Source organism: Rattus norvegicus, chromosome 12 (genome assembly GCF_021556685.1).
Source record: "Rattus norvegicus strain SHRSP/BbbUtx chromosome 12, alternate assembly SHRSP_T2T, whole genome shotgun sequence".
NCBI classification, from domain to species: Eukaryota; Metazoa; Chordata; class Mammalia; order Rodentia; family Muridae; genus Rattus; species Rattus norvegicus.
Genome location: NC_141545.1, coordinates 28,248,555 through 28,267,472, shown reverse-complemented (window position 1 = coordinate 28,267,472; position 18,918 = coordinate 28,248,555). Strand labels below are relative to the sequence as shown.

The 18,918-nt window shown below is 48.8% G+C and overlaps 1 protein-coding gene across 15 annotated transcripts in view; it reads right to left on the bottom strand.

Moving 5' to 3' along the window:
- Hip1 (huntingtin interacting protein 1) overlaps positions 1–18,918 on the bottom strand; it is a 134,483-nt gene that overhangs the window by 6,526 nt on the left and 109,039 nt on the right. For 12 of the 15 annotated variants that reach the window (NM_001415756.1, XM_087577676.1, XM_087577678.1 and 9 more), the window contains 15 exon segments: positions 468–529; positions 2,897–3,020; positions 5,313–5,418; positions 6,735–6,835; positions 9,318–9,411; positions 9,624–9,682; positions 11,385–11,495; positions 13,514–13,650; positions 13,734–13,841; positions 14,179–14,265; positions 15,207–15,345; positions 16,083–16,226; positions 16,432–16,533; positions 17,757–17,873; positions 18,746–18,834. In NM_001415756.1, the coding sequence (NP_001402685.1) occupies positions 468–529; positions 2,897–3,020; positions 5,313–5,418; positions 6,735–6,835; positions 9,318–9,411; positions 9,624–9,682; positions 11,385–11,495; positions 13,514–13,650; positions 13,734–13,841; positions 14,179–14,265; positions 15,207–15,345; positions 16,083–16,226; positions 16,432–16,533; positions 17,757–17,873; positions 18,746–18,834 (1,580 nt within the window). 15 annotated transcript variants of the gene reach the window in all.

Here is an 18,918-nt window from a genome sequence, read left to right as displayed (position 1 = left end):
AATTCTCTTCTGAGACAGGGTTACATATAACACAGACAGACCAGCCCTGACCCCTTGTTTCCCCACCTCCCTAGAGCCAGGATTACAGGTATACAATGTCTTTCTTTCTTTAATATGTATCTATGTGTGTGTCAGGGTTTTGTTTTATTGTGTGTGTGTGGGGGGGGTGACACACATATACAAGTGAGTGGAGGAGCCCACTGAGGCCAAAAGTTATTGGATCCTTTAGAACTGGAGACACAGGTTGTTATGGGCAAGTACTCCCACCTCTGTTGTTCTTTCTAACAGGTCTTGCTATAGCCCACACTGGCCTTAAACTCATGGCAGTCCTCCTGCCTCAGTTTCCCAAGTGCTGGGATTATTACATGCCTACCCACACCTGGCTTCTCCCTGTGGGAAGTTTACTCGAGGCTGATGTGCGAGCAATGGGGACAGCCCGACCTTAGATAGGGCAATGGTGTTCTTACCTGGGAATCCATTTCCTGGCGCTTGATCTGGGTCAGTGTCATGCTTGAGAAGTCCATACTGTCTGCAAGGACGGACAAAGGGACATCCAGTCAAATAAGGTCTGTGGCTGTCACTCACCTACGAGGACAATGGGAATTCCCCACGGCACTGCGTGGCCTGCCTTTGGCACTATACAGGTTGCAAGGTGAACTGTCCCCGCAGGTGCACGTTTGAAGAGCCTGTTTCCCAGCTGTTGGTGACGTGTTGGGAGGCTGTGGAATGTTTAGATGGTTGGACCTGGCTGACAGAAGTAGCTCCCTAGAGGCCTGGCTTTCTGTCTGCGCATACTAATGTGCACAGGGGAGGTCATGTATGTTCATATGTATGGTGCATGTGTGTGTATACAAAAGGGGAGGCCAAAGGGCATCCTCAGGAGCAGACCATTGTACCTTTTCTTATTTTATTTATATATATTTTTTTTCCACCTTGTTTTTTTCTTAGGATCTCTCATAGGCCTAGAGCTTACCGAGTTGGGTAGGCTGGCTGACCAGTGAGTTTCAGGCATCCACCTGTCTCCGCCTCCCCAGAACTGAGATTATGTGGATGTACCACCGTGCCTGGCTTTTCTGGGAATCATGTTTGCATAGCAACGACCTTAGTGAGCTGCCTCACGCTCCTGCCTCCAACTGAGGTCAACCCTAGTGACGAGCTCCCTTGGCCAGTGAGACATTTCATGACACCTACATGAGTGTCATCACCGTGGAAACATGCCTTGGGGCGTCTGTTACGGAGTTTCTAGAACAGGTTGATTGAGGTGGGCAAACCCACCCAAGATGTGGGCAGGGGGTTTTCCACGAGTTGGGTCCTGGTCTGAATTAAAAGGAGAAAGTAGAAACCAGGGGTGATCACCTGACCAGCCAGCACTCCGGGAGCAGAGGCAGGAGGATCACTGTGAGTTTGAGGACAGCCTGATTACATACCTTGTCCCAGGCCAGCCAGGGTTACATAGAGAACCCATTTCAACAAAAGACAGACAGGAGAGCAAGCGAGAAGGTGGGGAGCTGAGCACCCGCATTCTTTTCTCGCCACTTCCTGACTGCAGATGGAGTGTCGCCAGACGCCTCACGCTCCAAACAACATGCCTTTCCATGGACGGTACCCCCAAACGTGAGCCAAAATAGATCCGACCTCCATTGTTCTTTAATTTTATTTTACGTACATTGGTGTCTTGCCCGCATGTGTATGCTGATGTGAGGGTGTCAGATCCCCTGGAACTGGAGTTAAGAGACAGTTGTGAGCTGCCATGTGGGTGCCAGGAATTGAACCCGGGTCCTCAGGAAGAGCAGCCAGTGCTCTTAACCGCTAAGCCATTTCTCTAACCCCTAATGTTATTGTTTTATACACATTTGTTAGCATGTGCGTGTACATGCATGTGCCATGCTGTGAGAGTGGAGGCCAGAGAGAGTCAGTCTTATATATCATATGATATATTATGATATATCATGTGGGACCCGGGCACTGAACTCAGGTCATCGGACTTGCTCTGAGCCATCTACCAGTCCAAATCCTTCCTTTTTAAAAGTTGCTTTTAGGTCTTTGGTCTGCTCACAATAATGAAAAAAAATGAACTAATTCATGGGAAGCCAGGGCCTGAGTCTCTGGGGACAACTAGACCTCTAGACTTTTCTCTGACTTCGGAGAAGTAGCGTAAGGGGGAAAATCTGCTTAATAGCCTGGCACTGTGGGAATTAAAAACCATGGTTTTGCGATCTGCCTTAGGAGATCGATATGGATATAAGAAGACCAAAAGACCAACCAGACCTCGCACACACCAGGGAAACACTCTGCAGACTGATAAACATCCCTAGTGGCCTATATCCTGCCTAAGAGTATGTCTACAAACAGCTGGGTGAGGTGGTGCACACCATTAATCCCTGTACTCAGAAGGCAGAGGCAAGCAGATCTCTCAGTTCAAGGCCAGCCTGGGATACATAGTGAGGTCCTATCTTTTTTTTTCTTTTTTTAAAGAATTATTTATTTTATGTATATGAGTACACCATTGCTCCTTAGACACACCAGAAGAGGGCATCAGATCCCATTACAGATGGTTGTGAGCCACCATGTGGGTACTGGGAATTGAACTCAGATCCCCTGGAAGAACAATCAGGTCTCTAAACCTTTGAGCCATCATCTCTCCAGCCCATGAGGTTCTGTCTTAAACAAACAAACACACACACACACACACACACACACACACACACACACACGTGTATGTGTGTGTGTGTAGAGAGAATCAAAGTAGAAGAGACCTGTACACATTAGTAAAGTCATGTATGCTTACACGCACACACCACACATTAAAAACAAAACAAACAAACAACAAACAAACAATTAAAAATACAGAACTAATTGAGATCATGGATCAGAGATGCAGAGTGCGAAAGGCTACCTGTTTCCTCAATTTGAGATTTGCCGGAAATGGTTGAGGCCACCACAGCGGCCGTGGCCTGGTTCACTCCCCGAGAGGCCTGCTGCAGCTGGGTCAGATTGAGGCTGCCCTTGTTCGCTTTCACCTGCCAGGACAAAGGGCATTTACGTTCACTAGACATCAGGCGCAGCAAGACGGGGCCAAAAGGCTGGCCCGACGGTGCTTAGCAAACACCATCTGTTGTCAGCTCTCAAATCCAGTGTTGCCCATGGTACCGGCCCGGGACCTACCTCGAGTAAAAAGGACCCCTGGAATACAGGTTGGGTTACCCTATGCTCTAGCGTGCATAGTTATCTGCATGAACTCGTCCATGTGTGAGACAAAGGCCTTGGGATCCTAAGTAATAAGGGAGGAATAAAGACTATTCCTGGGTGAAGTTCTGGTCCAATGGTGAAAGAGCCCACCAATGTCTTCCCAGGAGCATTAAATGCTTTGGTGCTTCAGTTCAGAGACAAAGGAGGAGCAGACATTGGTTATATGGATTCCAGGGGCTAAGTCAGGTGACTGATAGATGGCTAAGCAGTTCCATCACCGGATACTTTGTTTTTTGGGACAGGGTCTCACTATGTAGCAGCTTTGGCAGGACTGGAACTTGCTTTATAGACCAGACTGACCTCAAACCCACAGAGGTTCACACACCATTGCGTCCTGACTGCTGAGATCAAAGGGGTGGGCCAACATGCCGGACTAATAGATACCCTTTTGTTTTTCTTTTTCTTTCTTTTTTTTTTTTAAAGATTTATTTATTTATTATATATAAGCACACTGTAGCTGTCTTCAGACACACCAGAAGAGGGTATCGGATCTCTTTACAGATGGTTGTGAGCCACCATGTGGTTGCTGGGAATTGAACTCAGGACCTCTGGAAGAGCAGTCAGTGCTCTTAACCGCTGAGTCATCTCTCCAGCCCTTGTTTTTCTTTTTAAAACGTATTTATTTACTTTTATTTTTATGTACATTGGTGGTTTGACTGCATGTATGTCCTTGTGAGGTGCAGGATACCCTAGACCAGGAGTTAAAGACAGTTGTAAGCTGCCATGTGGGTGCTGGGAATTGAACCCAGGTCCTCTGGAAGAGCAACCAGGGCTCTTAACTGCTGAGCCATCTCTCCAGCCCCCAGATACCTTTTTCTTGAAACAGGGTCTAACCACGCAGCCCTAGATGTATTTGAACTCACAGAAATCTGCCTGTCTCTTCTTCTTGAGTGTTGAGATTAAGTACATGTACCACCATGCCTAGTGAATAGATGCTGGTTTAATTTTGGATACCAGGAATGGGACCCAAAGCCATGTACTTGCTAGGCAGGGGCTCTACCACTGAGCCACGCCCCCAGCTCCTCACTGGGGGATTCTAGGCAGGGGCTCTACCACTGAGCCACACCCCCAGCCCCTCACTGGGGGATTCTAGGCAGGGGCTCTACCACTGAGCCTTGCCCCCAGCCCCTCACTGGGGGATTCTAGGCAGGGGCTCTACCACTGCCTCTTACCAGCAGACCCAAGGCAAGTACTTTGACACTAAACTGTCCCCTCAGGCATTTTTAAATTACTTTTTATTTTAAATTACTTTTTATTATCTTATTTATGTGGTGCTTATGTGCAGCTGTGCATGTGGAAGTCAGAGAACAACTGGAGTCCTTTCATTCTCCATGTAGGTCCCAGTGATCAATCTCAGATCATCAGGTTTGGTAGCAAGTCCCTTTTCCTGACTGAGCCATCTCACTGGCCCCTGTTTAAAATTTTTATTCTGAGCCAAAGTCTTGTGAGATTGCTCAGATTGGCCTTAAATTCATTTCAAGCCCAGGCTAGCCTTTAACTTTTAATTCTCCTGCCTCATCTTCCGAAGTAGCTGGGATGACTGGTCCATGTCACCTGGTCCACCTGAATGCTCCTTGTTGGCACTGGTACTTGGAAGCTGATAAGCCTGGGACCCTCGAAATCTACTGACAAGAGTGATGAGAGCAGCAAGCCATGCATGTGATGAGCTGGGGGAGGGGCTCCCTGCTGGCACATATCAGGCTGTTTTGTTTAGTTGGCTTTTCAACTGTTTCTCTGTGTAGCCCTAGCTGCCCTGGAACTCAGTCTGTGGATTAAGAGTCTTCTGCCTCTATCTCTGAGTACAGGGATTAAATGTGTGCCCCACCACCATTCTACTCTCCCTTTTCTTTCTTTACCAGTCCCTTTTCTCAAGAACCTTTTCTAGGGACTTAGACTATAGCGGCCTATAGACTATAGGCACACATTAGGTTTTTAAAAGAGGGTGCTGTGAAAGCCCTGAGAGGCAGAACTTTTTACTCAGGACAGCTCCAAGCAGAGCTGTGGAATATCACCTGTCCCTCAGCTCAGTTTCCCGGCTCAAGTCTAGCACCAGCCGGCCCTACCTTGGATGCAGCCACAAGCTGGGCTGTGCTAGCGGCAATCTCATGCGAGCACACCATCAGCTCCTCGAACTTCCCTTTGCCTTGGACCACAAGGTCAGCAGCATCCCTGAGAACCCAGATGAGACAAGAAGGATGAAGTTACAGAGAGCAGAAAGCATCATGGCCAAGCCTAAGTCCCTGGCCAGGCGGAGGGCCCCCTGCTTAACCTGCCCCCCATCTTGTCCTGGGAGACCCTGGGTCTCTTCAAACTTCCAGAACTACTCACTCCTTTTTGTATTTATTTGTGGATGTGCAATAGCTATGTGCGTGTGTGTGTGTGTGTGTGTGTGTGTGTGTGTGAGAGAGAGAGAGAGAGAGAGAGAGAGAGGGAGAGAGAGAGAGAGAGAGCCTGTGGAAGCTGCAGGGCCAACACAGATGTCTTTCCACAGGTGCAATTTACCTTATTTATTTAAATTTTTCTTTTCTTTTCTTCTTTTTTTTTTTTATGAGATAGGGTCTCAGTATATAAACCTAGATAGCCACAAGCTCAGAGCACCAACTATCTTTGTCTTCCACATGCTAGGATTGAAGGTATATACCCCAAGCCTACCTCCACCCCATGCCTGCCTCCGGTTTATTTTTTGAGATTTGTCCCATATCTTTTTTTTTTTTTTTTTTTTTTAAGACAAATTCTCACTATGTAACACTGCTGTCTGTCCTGGAACTCACTCTGCAGACACAGATGGCCTCGAACCCACAGAGATCCGCCTGTCTCTGGCTCCAGAGTGCTTGGGATTACAGGCCACTATGCCTGGCTGAGATGCTGTCTCTTAATGGGACTTGGAGCTGGCAGATTAGACCTAGGCTGGCTGGCCAGTGAACTGCAGGCATCCTCCTGCCTCTGCCTCCCCAGCACTGGGATTAGCAATGCTTGCCATCGCAAATGGCTTTTTATGTGGGAGCCAGGGACTGAGTTGAGCTGCTCGCGTATACCAAGCATGGCCAGCCACATTTAAACCAACCATGTGTTTCTAGATGGCCTTTGATCCCAGCACTTGGGAGACAGAGGCTAGTGGATCTCTTCAAAGCCAGCCTGGTCATGTAGTAAGTTCCAGGCTAGTTCTAGGGCTATGAGAGACCCTGTCTTAAAACCAAAACAGACCGGCCCAAGACCAATGTTTATTTTGGAACAGTTGGGGGTTGGACACAAGCTCAGCAGACGCTCGACCATTGATGTAGCCCAGCATACTTTATACTGCTAGTATTCATTACACAGGGACCTGGATAGCCCAGGGTGGCCTCTACCATGCTATCCTCCTACCCCCAAGTGCTGGGATTACAGGCGGGTACCACTGTCCTGCTATGAGAATGATCCTTTATCTCTTAGCAACTGTCTGGGGTGGATTAAGGGAATGGGGAAAGGGGACGTGGGGAGACACTTACACCATGATGGTAGCTCCCCAACCAACAGCTTTGGAGGCAGATATGAGCCCTTCTGTCCACCGAGAGTTCTTGGCGTAAAATTCTTTAGGGGATGCGGTACCCTACAGAAGCAAAAACATAAGTTTCGTTAGCTTTTATTTTATTTTATTTTATTTTATTTTATTTTAAGACAGGGTATCTCTGGGTAACCCTGGCTGTCCTGGAACTTGCCCTGTCGATCAGGCTGGCCTCAAACTCAGAGATCCACCTTGCCTCTTCCTGCCAAGAGCTGGATTAAAGATGTGCACCACCACTGCTCTGCCTTACTTGAATTTGTAAACAGATTTCTCATGAGTGTTCTGTCTGCATGTACACGTGCCACGTGTACACAGACAAGAGGGAGTCAAATCCCTCGGATCTGGAGTTCCAAATGATTGTGAGTTACCATTTCCGTCCTGGGACTGACCCTTGGTCCTCTGCAAAAAGAACAGTGTTCTCTTAACCAATACACCACCTCTCCAGCCTACAGTATTTTTTTTTTAAAGATTTATTTATTTATTTAGTATATGAGTACACTGTAGCTGTCTTCAGACACACCAGAAGAGGGCATCGGATCTCTTTACAGATGGTTGTGAGCCACCATGTGGTTGCTGGGATTTGAACTCAGGACCTCTGGGAGAGCAGTCAGTGCTCTTAACCGCTGAGCCATCTCTCCAGCCCACAGTATTGGTTTTAAGAGGGCTTAGTACACAGCTTAAACTACCCTCCAACTCATGGTCTGCCTGCCTTAGCCTCCCAAGTGCCAGCATTATAAGCACGTAGCAACATACCTAGATTATTTTTTTTTTAATTACATTTATTGAGGGGGTTCCTGCAGGTGTCAGACAGGAAGTGAAGCACTTGAAGAGGTAGGGATGAAAACCCAGGGCAGATTGACTTTGTCAGCCTGGATCAGACTGCAGGGAGTCTAAGCCAGGTGGTTCACTGCCAGCATGTTTAAAACAGTATAATTAGGGAAAAGGTTTCCAGGCAACAACCAGTCTGATCAGTCCAATTCCAGAGGCACAGAAAACCTTAAGGTACGACTACATAGAAACTCTACAAAGTACACGTGATCCCGAGGGTGGGTTCTATAGCTAAGAGGCCTAGAGTCTAGTGTGGTCTCTGACTGAGCGTAGAGGTCAGCAGGCCATAACGTACATGTGGTGTCTCCTCAAGGATGGGCAAAGGTCTAGGCAGGAAGGAGTCTGAGATAACACTGGAGAATATGGGTAAGGTCTGTCTCCAGAGGTAGCAGAAAGGTCACCAGGTCATTAACAAAATCCACTCCCAGCTTTGTAGGTGGAATATTCCTCAATGATTAACATTTCTGGCTCTCTAAGTGCCTCTCTGGGAGCACGAGGACCCCTGTGCCCCCCCCCCCCAATTTCTTTATATATTTTGTATGTGTATGTGTGCTGGATGTGTCCATGTCATGGTGCATGTATGAAGGTCAGAGCAGGGCTTGGAAGGATCTGGCTCTCTTTCCACCATGTATGACCTGGAGACCAAACTCACCTAGTCAGGCATAGCGGCAGGCTCCTTCACCTGCCGAGCCACCTCGCTGGCCCAGTACCCAGCTAATAACAGCTAATTTTATAGAATGTCTACCGAGGGCTAAGTGTCTTAATTCTCCCCTTAGATATAAGACAGTGAAGATGCAAACAGGCAAAGGGCTACGGGGGTAATGATTTAAAGTGAGCCCCCAGCTTTACAAAAGATTCATTTTTGGGAGAAGAGACTAGGAGGGGGCAACGCTAGAACATAAATAAATAAAATTAAAAAGAAAAAATGATTCATTTTAAACTTTGCCCGGTGATGACAGAGCACAGATCCTCTGGGGCTGAAGCTATGGTAGTTGTGAACCTGCTGGGTGCACTGGGAACTAAACTACGAGTCCCTCAGAAGACCAGCACTCTTGACCACTGAGCCATTTCTCCAGCCCGTAAAGCTCTTGGGGTCTGTATGTATAGACCAGGCTGGCTTTGAACTCACAGAGATATGCTTGTCTGTGCCTCCCATTGCTGGGGGCAATATATGATTTTATGCAGAGTCTGGGATGGAATTCCTGGTTTTATAGATGTCCGGCAGGGACTTTACCAACTGAGCTACATCCCCAACTCATGAAGGGAGTTTTGGGAGAAGGACCAGCTATGCACCCCTGGCTGAAGTCAAATTTGAGATCTGCCTAGGCGTTATGAGCACTTGGATTAAAGGGTTAAGCATCTGCAGGTCTGGGAATCTATAGGGATCAGTCTCCCATGTCTGAGGGACGACACTACCAGGTTTATTCCTGCGATCTGCCCAGTTTCCCAAAGTCCTCAGTCGTTCCCGGAAGACCTAGACTTGCAAAGTCAGCGGTTTCTCCACAACAGCTCTGTGTGGCCTCCGGGAGCTGGGTTAGTACTCGCAGAGGCAGCGCCAGGCACCCTCAACTTCCCAGAGCGTCTGTGAGTTTCCTTAGAAATGGCAGGTCCCCCGTGATGGAATACAGTTGGAGCCCAGAGCAAACCAGATGGCAGCGCAGGTGGGGGGAGAAAGGGCTGACACCACAGCCCCGCTTACCCTGCCGCTTTCCACTATCTCCTTCTGGAGGTCCTTGGAGGCCACAACGAGCACCTTGATAGCTTGCATCAGGCTGGTACAGGAGCCAAGGATCCTAATAAGAAGAGACGGTTGGTGACGCGGACGCTAAGGAGAAAGTGGCCGACTTTTCCTAAACCAGGAAAACCTTGAGTAGGACGGAGGGGCAGGAAAGGTGTTGGGACCGCTTGGTGCCTTGGAGAAGGCTGGTGAGTGACACCTCCCTGCTGGCCTTGCTTACAAGCAGCACCTTGCTTACCTCCTGTGACCCCCAAGGCTCACACTGACCTCTCGTTCACCTCCAACTTGACTCCCGTGTCTCCTGCTCGGGACTTACTGAGAATTTCCTGTTAAAAAGAAGTAGGGCTGGTTTCCTTTCTTTTCTCTGTGTGTGATCACTGGGACTTGAGCTTAGGCTTCTTACATGCTAGGCATGTGCTCTGCTAAGCCATAACCTCAGTCCCTCACTGGGGGATCCGTACAAGCACTGAGCTACATCCCCATCCCTACAAGCACAGTCCCTGAATGTACCATGAACCTGGACAACCACCTCTGTCTTGATACTGTCTGGATCCAACAAGCTGTGTTGGCACAGAAAACAGAACCTAGATATTTTCCCCTCTATCCTTTTGAGTTAGAAAAATTCCAGACCTTTCATCTGTCGGGATGGTAGACAGCAAGCTGCAGCCGACCGTTCTAGCCAGCAACAGTCCTGACCTTGGTACTTAGGCTGATGTACACGAAACACACCTCAGAGTAGCAAGTGGGCCTTCCACCAAAGGAGCCATATAAGACCTTTCCACCGGTCTAGTTCAGCTTCTACTGAGAAACCCTTTAAGACCTATGAGGCTCCCCCTAGCATTTATTCTGACAGCGATGGGTAGCTTTAACTGTCAACTCAACGACCTAGATTCACTCAGCAAGTGAGTCTGAATGAGAGACTGTCTCCATTGTGTCGGCTGGTGGGCATGTCTGTGGGAGGGATGTGGGAAGACCCAGCCCACTGTGGGTAGCACCATTCCCTATGCAATGAGTCCTGAACTGTGCAAGAGTTGAGAAAGCAAGCTGAGCACAAGCAAGCAGGCAAGAGAAATGTGTATGCATTGCTGCTCTCTGCTCTCAACTGCGGATGGGATGTGAAAAGCTGCTTCAAGATCTGGCCACAGTGATGTCAGGAAAGTACCCTGAAACTGTAAGCAAAAATAAATCCTTCTCTCCTAAGTTGCTTTTTGTCAAGATGCTTTTATCACAGTAACAGAAACGAAACTGAACCGGTGACTGTCCCAGCCAGGTGAATGTCACTCACATTCATGTAATTATTACTAGTTGGCCTGGAAATGGAATGTTAGGTGACCTGACACCAAATATCTTTCTTCATAACGACCTTGTTTTCTTCTCCTCTCTGATGCAATGACCTCAGGTTTTGATTTTGTATTCTTTTCGTCTTCCTTCCTTTTTTTTTTTGTTTTTGTTTTTGTTTGTTTGTTTTGTCTTGTTTTAATTTTTTTGGAAACAGGGTTTCTCTGTTGTAGCCCTGGCTGTCCTGGAACTCACTCTTTAGACCAGGCTGGCCTTGAACTCAGAGATCCACCTGTCCCAGTCTCTCAAGTGCTGGGATTAAAGGTGTGCACCACCACAACTGGCTGGCGCTCGCTCTTCTCCTCTCTTCTCCCCTCCCCTCCTCTCTCCTCCCTCTCTCTCTCTATGTAGCCCAGGCTGGCTTCGAATTTACTATATAGCTGAGGACAACCTGGAATTCCTGAACCTCCTGCCTTCACCTCCCAAGAGCTGAGACCACAGACGTGCACCGTCACACTGGGCAGTTCTGGCTTCTTTTTTTTTTTTTTTTTTTTTGGTTCTTTTTTTTCGGAGCTGGGGACCGAACCCAGGGCCTTGCGCTTCCTAGGTAAGCGCTCTACCACTGAGCTAAATCCCCAGCCCCCAGTTCTGGCTTCTTTAACAGGGAAACCAAGACACTCCTGAGGGCACAGCACTGCTCTAGGGAAGCCACGGAAGTGTCACTGTGGGAAGCCTATGGAATTCTCTTACCTCTATCCGGGTGGTGGCAGCTTCAATGGCAGCTGAAGTGGCTGCCATCTCCTTGTCCACCAGGTCACCCAGCTCTTCCTGCTTGATGTCCAAGCCCCTGGGCAGCAGTTCCTGCGAGCGGTGACACAGAGGTTAAAGGGACAATTGGTCTTTGCTTTTGTTCTAGGTGCTATCATAGGAACTGCCTATAAGGCATCGGAGGCAGGGCCTGTCATAGATACCACCTGGAACTTTCCACAATGTGAAAGTTCAACCCTCCTGTTCATCCCTCCTTGGCATATTCTCAGAACCATGGTGAGAAGGAACTAAACTGAAGCCATTTTGAATAAAACTTCCACTTTGAATAGCGGTCAGGCTCTACCTGAATTGCATGTTGAGGGTTGGTCTTTTGCTATGTCAATCTTGGATGCTCGAAGTGACATCATTTAGACCCAGGTGATGCTATGGGACCTTGACCCCCAAGTTATCCCTGATTGGAGATTAAAGATGCCCACAGCCAGTAGCTGGGCGGAAGAGACATAGGCGGGGTTTGGGGTTCCTGGGCTTGGGGTTTGAGAAGAACCATGAAGTGGGAAAAAAGGCAAAGAGACGAGAAGGTGCCATGGGATAAGGATAAAAATAACGGCCATATTAGTCGGCTAATTGGAGTTAAGAACAGCCAGGATGAAACATGGGTGGATTATCTAACAGGATTGCTGGCTGGGAATTAGACATAACAGCATAGGGGGTGGAGACCTGCCCAGCTCTTGTGATTGAGGCTTACTGTAAATATAAAGGTCGTGTGTCTTTCATCTGGGAACTAAAGGGTTGGAAGCATTGGATTGAGATTAATTATTCTCTACAACAACTGCACAGAATCCTCAGGGTCTCAAGGAGGGGCGAGAGAAAGGCTGTGGCCGTGGGGAAGCCATCATCCACGCTGGGTGAAGACGCTGTAGTGAGGTTGCTGTCTGTGGCCCCTCACCTACTCTGTGAGGAAACACAATAAACTCACTGGTTCCCCAGGATGAGCTTCAGGGGAACAGAACCTTGCTTTGTCATTGGGGCCTTAGAGGGAAGCGGGGGCAAACACTGTTTCTATCTCCCTAGAGTGGGAACTCTCACAATCTGGCGTCTATGTCTGTTTCAGGTGTTACCTGCCAAGCTAGCAACCATACTTAGAGACAGGTAACTGTTTACTCCCCCTTCAGACAATGACACAGCACAGTGCCTGTGCCAGGCCAGTGAATCTAACATGGCTGCCAAGTCCTTCTGAGGCGGGACTTGCCGCGTGTGTTGGCATGAGAGAGGTTGAGGTGGCAGTTTTGTGAGACCCTGTCTCAAAACACAAGGATGTCAGTTGCTCTCAGTCCTAACTCTTTCTAGAGTCAAGGTGGATTCACAGAAAGGCCTGGGGGTGGGAGCATAAACCGATTCCCAGGTAATGCAACAGCACTTGTACTTGGAATAAGCTGACCCACAGCTGGCTCACTGGGTAAGAGGGCTTGCCTCTTAACAGGGTTCTGAAGTTTGGATCCCAGCACCGGTATAAAGAGCCTGAGTGGGGCAGAGATAGCGGGTCTGTGGGCGTGGCTGGCTTTCAGTTTAGCAGAGAAAACTTGAGAGTTTGAGTGTCTGGTGCAGGGAGAGACCCAGCATCAGAAGAGAGAACGTGACAGAGGACATTTGATGCCCTCTTCTGGCATGCATGTGCACATTGACATATACTGATATATATGTGCACATGCACTCACATAGACAGATGGATGAACAGACAGACACACACATATAAATACTTTCTGGATAGGCACGATGATGTGTGCATGTGGGAAGTGGATGCAGGAGGATCAGTCATTCAGACTTGGCTACATGGCAAGTTTGAGGCTAGCCTGGTCTATAAGAGACCATCTCAAAAACAGAAAACCAAACAGGGCAGGGGATGTGGCTCAGCAGACTGCATAAAACATGCATAAAGCCTGGGTTCCACCTCCACATGAACAGGGTATAGGCCTGAAACCCAGCATGCAGAATACGGACGGAGGCAAGAAGGAAAGTTCAGGGTCATCCTTAGCTTCAAAGAGAATTTGAGGCTAGCCTGGGCTACATGAGACAGCCACACAACAAAAAGCAAGTCACATCGCTAACAATACCTCGCCAATGGTCTTGATCTTGCCAAGGCAGTTCGCTATGGCTGTGGTGTCAGCTTTTTCCATGGCCCCCTCTTCCTCTAGGGAGGACAGATAGGCCAGAGTTTCTCTGCCATACTGCCTACAGGCCTCCGTCAGAGCTGGAGACAGGAGAGACAGATGTTTAATTGACGTCTGTTTTCCTTGCTCTCAGGGGCGCCCCCCCCCCCACTCTGGTACTCACAGTCGGCCGACTCTGGTGGGGCCCGGAGGCTGGTGGCAGTCCCCTGAATGATGGTGTCACTGGTCAAGTGGCCAAGCAGGGTTATTGAGTGCAGAAGCTCACTGATCTCTGCAGGGCACAGGAAGTAAAACGTCAGGCCTAGCGGTGGGTGCGGCTTTTTTTCCTTTATGGTCTTTTTAGTTTTATTTTACTTAATATATGTCTGTGAGGGGATATATGAATGCAGATACCCCTGGGGGCCAGCAGAGGGCGCCAAATCCATTTAACTGGAGTTTCAGGCAGCTGTAAACTCTGAGGCGAGATGGGTCCTGGGACTTGAACCCTGATCCTCTTTACTAGCGAGTGCTCTTAACCACTAAGCCGTATCGCCAGCTCCCTTTTGTACATCTTTGAACCTGGCCTGGTTGCCCCTGCTGACAGAGCCCATGTCCCCCGTTCCTCTTACCTTCTGGGCAGGCCAGATACTGGCTGCGGCTCTTTTCCAGTTGCTCGAGGCAGCTGGAAACGGAGTTGACTTTGGAGAGAAGATGATCTGAGGAAGACAGGGTAACGTCAGATCAAGGGTTCACACAATTCGCTGTCCGTAAGCAGCTGGTGGGCCGGCTGATCTATGGAGAGGCCCTGCCCCACAGGCTTTTCCTTACAATGGGAGGGAAGCAGAGAGGGAGAGAGGGAAGGCAGGAGGGTGGCTGGCGGTGCTGGTTCTGATGAGACGCCCATTATCTATTTGTTTTTCGTTCTTTCTTTTTTCTTTTTTTTTTGGATGGGAATTGCATTGAATCTGTAGATCCCTTTTGGTTCCTTCTTTCTTTTTGACAGGTTGGCTTTGAACTCACTACGTGGCCAAAGATGGCGTTGAACTTCTGATCTTCCTGCCTCCCTCCCTGAAGTGGTGGGATAACAGACCTGTGCTATTCTAGCCAGTGTATGTGGTACTAGGATTCGAATCGAGGGCTTTGTATACGCTACACAAGCACTGTAACATCTGGGCCATGTCCCTGGCCCTGTCCCTCACCTTACATTATCTCAGGGTCCATAGCACACTGCAAGGATTGACTCTTAAGTGTCTCTTACAAGGTCATCATGTCATTATTATTATTATTATTATTATTATTATTATTATTATATTATTATTATCGTTATTAAGACACGGTCTCACGATACAGTTCTGCCTGTCCCGGAACTCACAAAATCTGGGAGGCTATGGCCATGTTGGAGGCAGAGCGTATTAAGGAAACAGGTCCCCGGGGGTTAGATCTTGGGAGTCTGTTCTCCCTGCCTATTTCCTGTCTTGCTTTCCGCTCTCTCCGCTCAGTACACGGAGCTGTTCTTCCATGCCTTCCTCGTCACTGAGGACTGGAACTTTCTGAAACTGTGAGCCACAGTGCCCCTTAAGTCACAATTTCTGGGGACTTGACACCAACCGGAAGTGCAGGGCAGCTGGGCCCAGCAGGTGGGCAGCCGGGAGTCTACCTGTGGCTCCTGCACAGCTGATGAGGAGGGCAGGCTCTTCAAGCTGGCCCAGGGCCTCCTGTATCTCGAGCTCCGCAGCCTTCCTGGCCCCTGCCAAGAGGATTCTCCTCTGGTCCTTTATCTGCTGACACATGGAATCCTGGGAAAAACCCAAGGAGGTGAGCGTCAGCCAGGTACACCACAATGAGCCCGAAGCAGTATATACCTGGGACCACATGGATTCCCAGCCTCTCATTGGGGGACAATGCTGGTCACTTCCATGCAGAAACCAATACCCAACCTCCTCCATCCACAGACGTTCAATCTCGGATGGGCCAGTCCCCCACTTCCACGACCAGGGAAGTCAAATTACTTCCTGAGGATTGCTAACTTGGTCCTCTTGATTAAGATAAGCCCAGATTAATGAAGCAGACTCTGGCTGTGTCTGTGAGGGTGTTTCTAGAGATAATTAGAACCCAACATGTCACAGCACTAAGCCACTGAGCTGTCTCTCCAGGCCCCAAGTTATTTTATTTATTTTATTAGTCAGGGACTCATGGATCTTAGGCGGGCCTCGAACTCAGTATTAGAGAGCTGAGGATAGCTGGAACTCCTGATTCCCCTTGTCTCTATTTCCTGAGTTGGGGATCACAGCTGTGTGCCAGGAGATTCAGTCGATGTGGTCTGGAGGCTGCACTCGGGGCCTTGTGCGTGCTGGACAAGTGCTCTGCCCACTGAGGTACCCAGCCCACCACTTCTCTTCATCTACAGAATAGAGGCGTTTGGCTTTAGAAACTGTGTCCACGGGAGACCTTGGCAATCAGGCCAGATGCCTTCGAACCCTTCATAGCACATTTCTGGCCTCCATAGTGTCCCCAGTGGCTATATGTCACTTGCCTGGGCACCAGCCAGTTTGAGCTGGGTGCTTTCCAGTTGGTCTCGGAGGGCTGAGAACTCTTCCTCTCTTTGAGCGGCGGCTGTCGCCAAACTGCCTTGTTCCTTCTCCAGCTCCGCGATCTGCGTTAGCCATTTCGCCTCAGACTGGAGAGGTCACCATGTGGAAACAGGGAGAAACTGAGGCAATTAAACAGTCCTCTCCCTGGGACTCCAGGCCCAGGCCCTGGCTCCTGGCAGGAGGTAGTAATATGTGTCTACATGATTATACATGTGTGCATCACAGCTGGGGCCGGAGGGCTCGGGGGAGGGGCCAGGGGTCTGGGGGGAGGGGCTCAGGGGAGGGGCTCACCTGGGCAGAGGTTTCCAGGTTGCCATGGAGGACCTGCAGCTCTTGCCTGCTGGTGGCCAGTTCGTGCTTCAGGGTCTCTAGAACATCCTGTTGCTCTTGAGTCTGAAACAGGCAAAATAGAAGCGCCATGAAATGGGGACTCACAAGAAGGAACACGCATGCATTTTCCACGATATTGACCGGGACTACACGTAGGTCTATAGAGGTATGTGGGTAACAGGCAGGTTGCGGGAAGCTGATATCCCAGTCCTCACCAACAGTTTTGCTTTGCTTTCCCAGTAGTAACTTTTGAAGGTTAGTTTACTAGCCGTTAATAAGAATTCAGGACTAACGCATACTTACTACTAATAACTGATTACCACTGTAGTAATAATTAATAAAGGCAATTAATACCAATATTAATTAGGATCGATAATTTTAATATAATAAATTAATATTGAAACATTAATTATATCGTTCCCTATATTACATATTATTATTAATGAATGACATATTAGATCACAATTGATACTATTAATGTCAACAATATTACTGATAAAAATGTAATAATAATTGATTATATATATATATACATATACATATATATATATCTTTCCTTCTTTCCTTTCCTTTCCTTTTTTTTTTTTTTGAGGCAGGGTTTCTCTGTGTAGCCCTGGCTGTCCTAGAACTCTGCAGACTAGGCTGGCCTCAAATTCAGAGATCCACTTGCCTCTGCCTGGGTTCAAAAAGGCTTGCACCACTACTGCCTGGCCCCCTTTTCCTTTGCCCGGTCCCCCCAACCTTCCTTGAGACAGGGTTTCAAGTAGCCCAGGCTGACCTTGAATTTGCTATATAGCCAAGGATGACCCTGAGCCTCTGTTCCTCTTGCCTCCACCTCCCAAGTGCTAGGATTGCAGATTTGCATTACCATGCCTGGCTCCTGTGTGGCAACACAGATGGGCCCCAGGACCTCCTAGGTGAGCCTGCTAGATAAGAACTCTACCAGCTGAGCGACATGCTCAGCCCCCAGCATCGGCCCCCTGAAAACTACCCATAGAGCGTATGAAGAAGCCCTTGGGCTGCATCTGCCTCCAAGCCTGTTCACAGGAGCTTTGGGGCTGAGCTGGAGGATCTGGTCCCCCAGACCTGCATGGCACCAGAAGAGAAACTAAATCTAAACCCACTTCAACACGCATGATGTTGCAGGCACAAATACACACGCACGCACGCACGCACGCACGCACGCACGCACGCACGCACGCACGCACGCACGCACGCACGCACGCACGCACGCACGCACGCACGCACGCCTCCCTTCTACATCCCTGAGTGCCGTTCCTGCTTACCTTCCGCTGGGTCTGCTCGCTTACACGTGCAAAGGAATCCGCTAGTTCTTTTTTCTCTCTTTCCAAATCCACCTGGGCTTGCCGGGCCACAGACACCTGCTTGGTCACCTCTGCATTCTGAAAGAGGAGGAGAGTGTCTTTAGCTGACATCACTCAGGCTCAAAGCCCATCTTCCTTCTAACAACATGATCTAGACTGTGAGTAAGAAGGAGGCAGATACGGGAGAAGTATTTTCCTACTCAGAAGGAAGCCAGAATCAAGCTATGACCCTCAGATAGACATTACACTTACAGGCGTTTGCAAAAATACACTGAGGGGGTAAGGGGAGGGTTGTCTGGTATAGTATTTGTCCAGGTTGGCTTAGAATTCACTATGTAACACAGGCTAGCCTCAGACTCACAGCAATCCTCTTGCCTCTGCTTCCTAAATTTGGGGATTCAGGTGTGGGCTAGTACGCCTACTTGTTTATTTTTTGAGATAGGATCTGACTATTTAGTCCCGCCTGGTCGCCAGTGTTGGGTTTAAAGTCACGTGCCACTACACCTGGCTATCTATTTTTTGAGACAGTATCTTGCCTCCACCTTCTTAGGTTGTCCTACTATGCCTAGCTCAAATGAAGGGTAATTCTAAGGGAATTCTAAGAACTCAAGAAGTCTTAAAAAGCTGGGCTTAGAGTGTGGGGCTGGAGAGATGGCTCAGTGGTTAAGAGCATGTGCTACTCTTTCAAAGGAACCAAGTCGGGTTCCCAGGACCCACGCTAGGCTCACAATTTGCCTCGAACTTCAGCTTCAGAGGTCTGATGCCCTCTACTGGCCTCCTCAAGCAACTGCATGCACATGCACATACACAAGCATACAGACATATGGAGGACGGACGACTGCACACATACATAAGGGCAGCTTGGAGACCCCCCTGCCCCGCCCAGGCTTGCACTGTTTCTCCTGTAATGTGGAGTATATGGGAGGCCTAGAAGGGGCCTCAGTGCCTACCTTCCGCAGCAGATCAGCATGGTTCTGCACCAGTTCACTGTACTTCTCTTTTAACTTGCTATACCGCTGTTCATTGGCCTGGGCCTTTTCTACATTGGAAAGATCAAGGTGAGGCCTCTCCCCTGGCTGGGACAGCCCCCATCCTCCCTCCGTAAGATAGCGGCGCTAAAGAT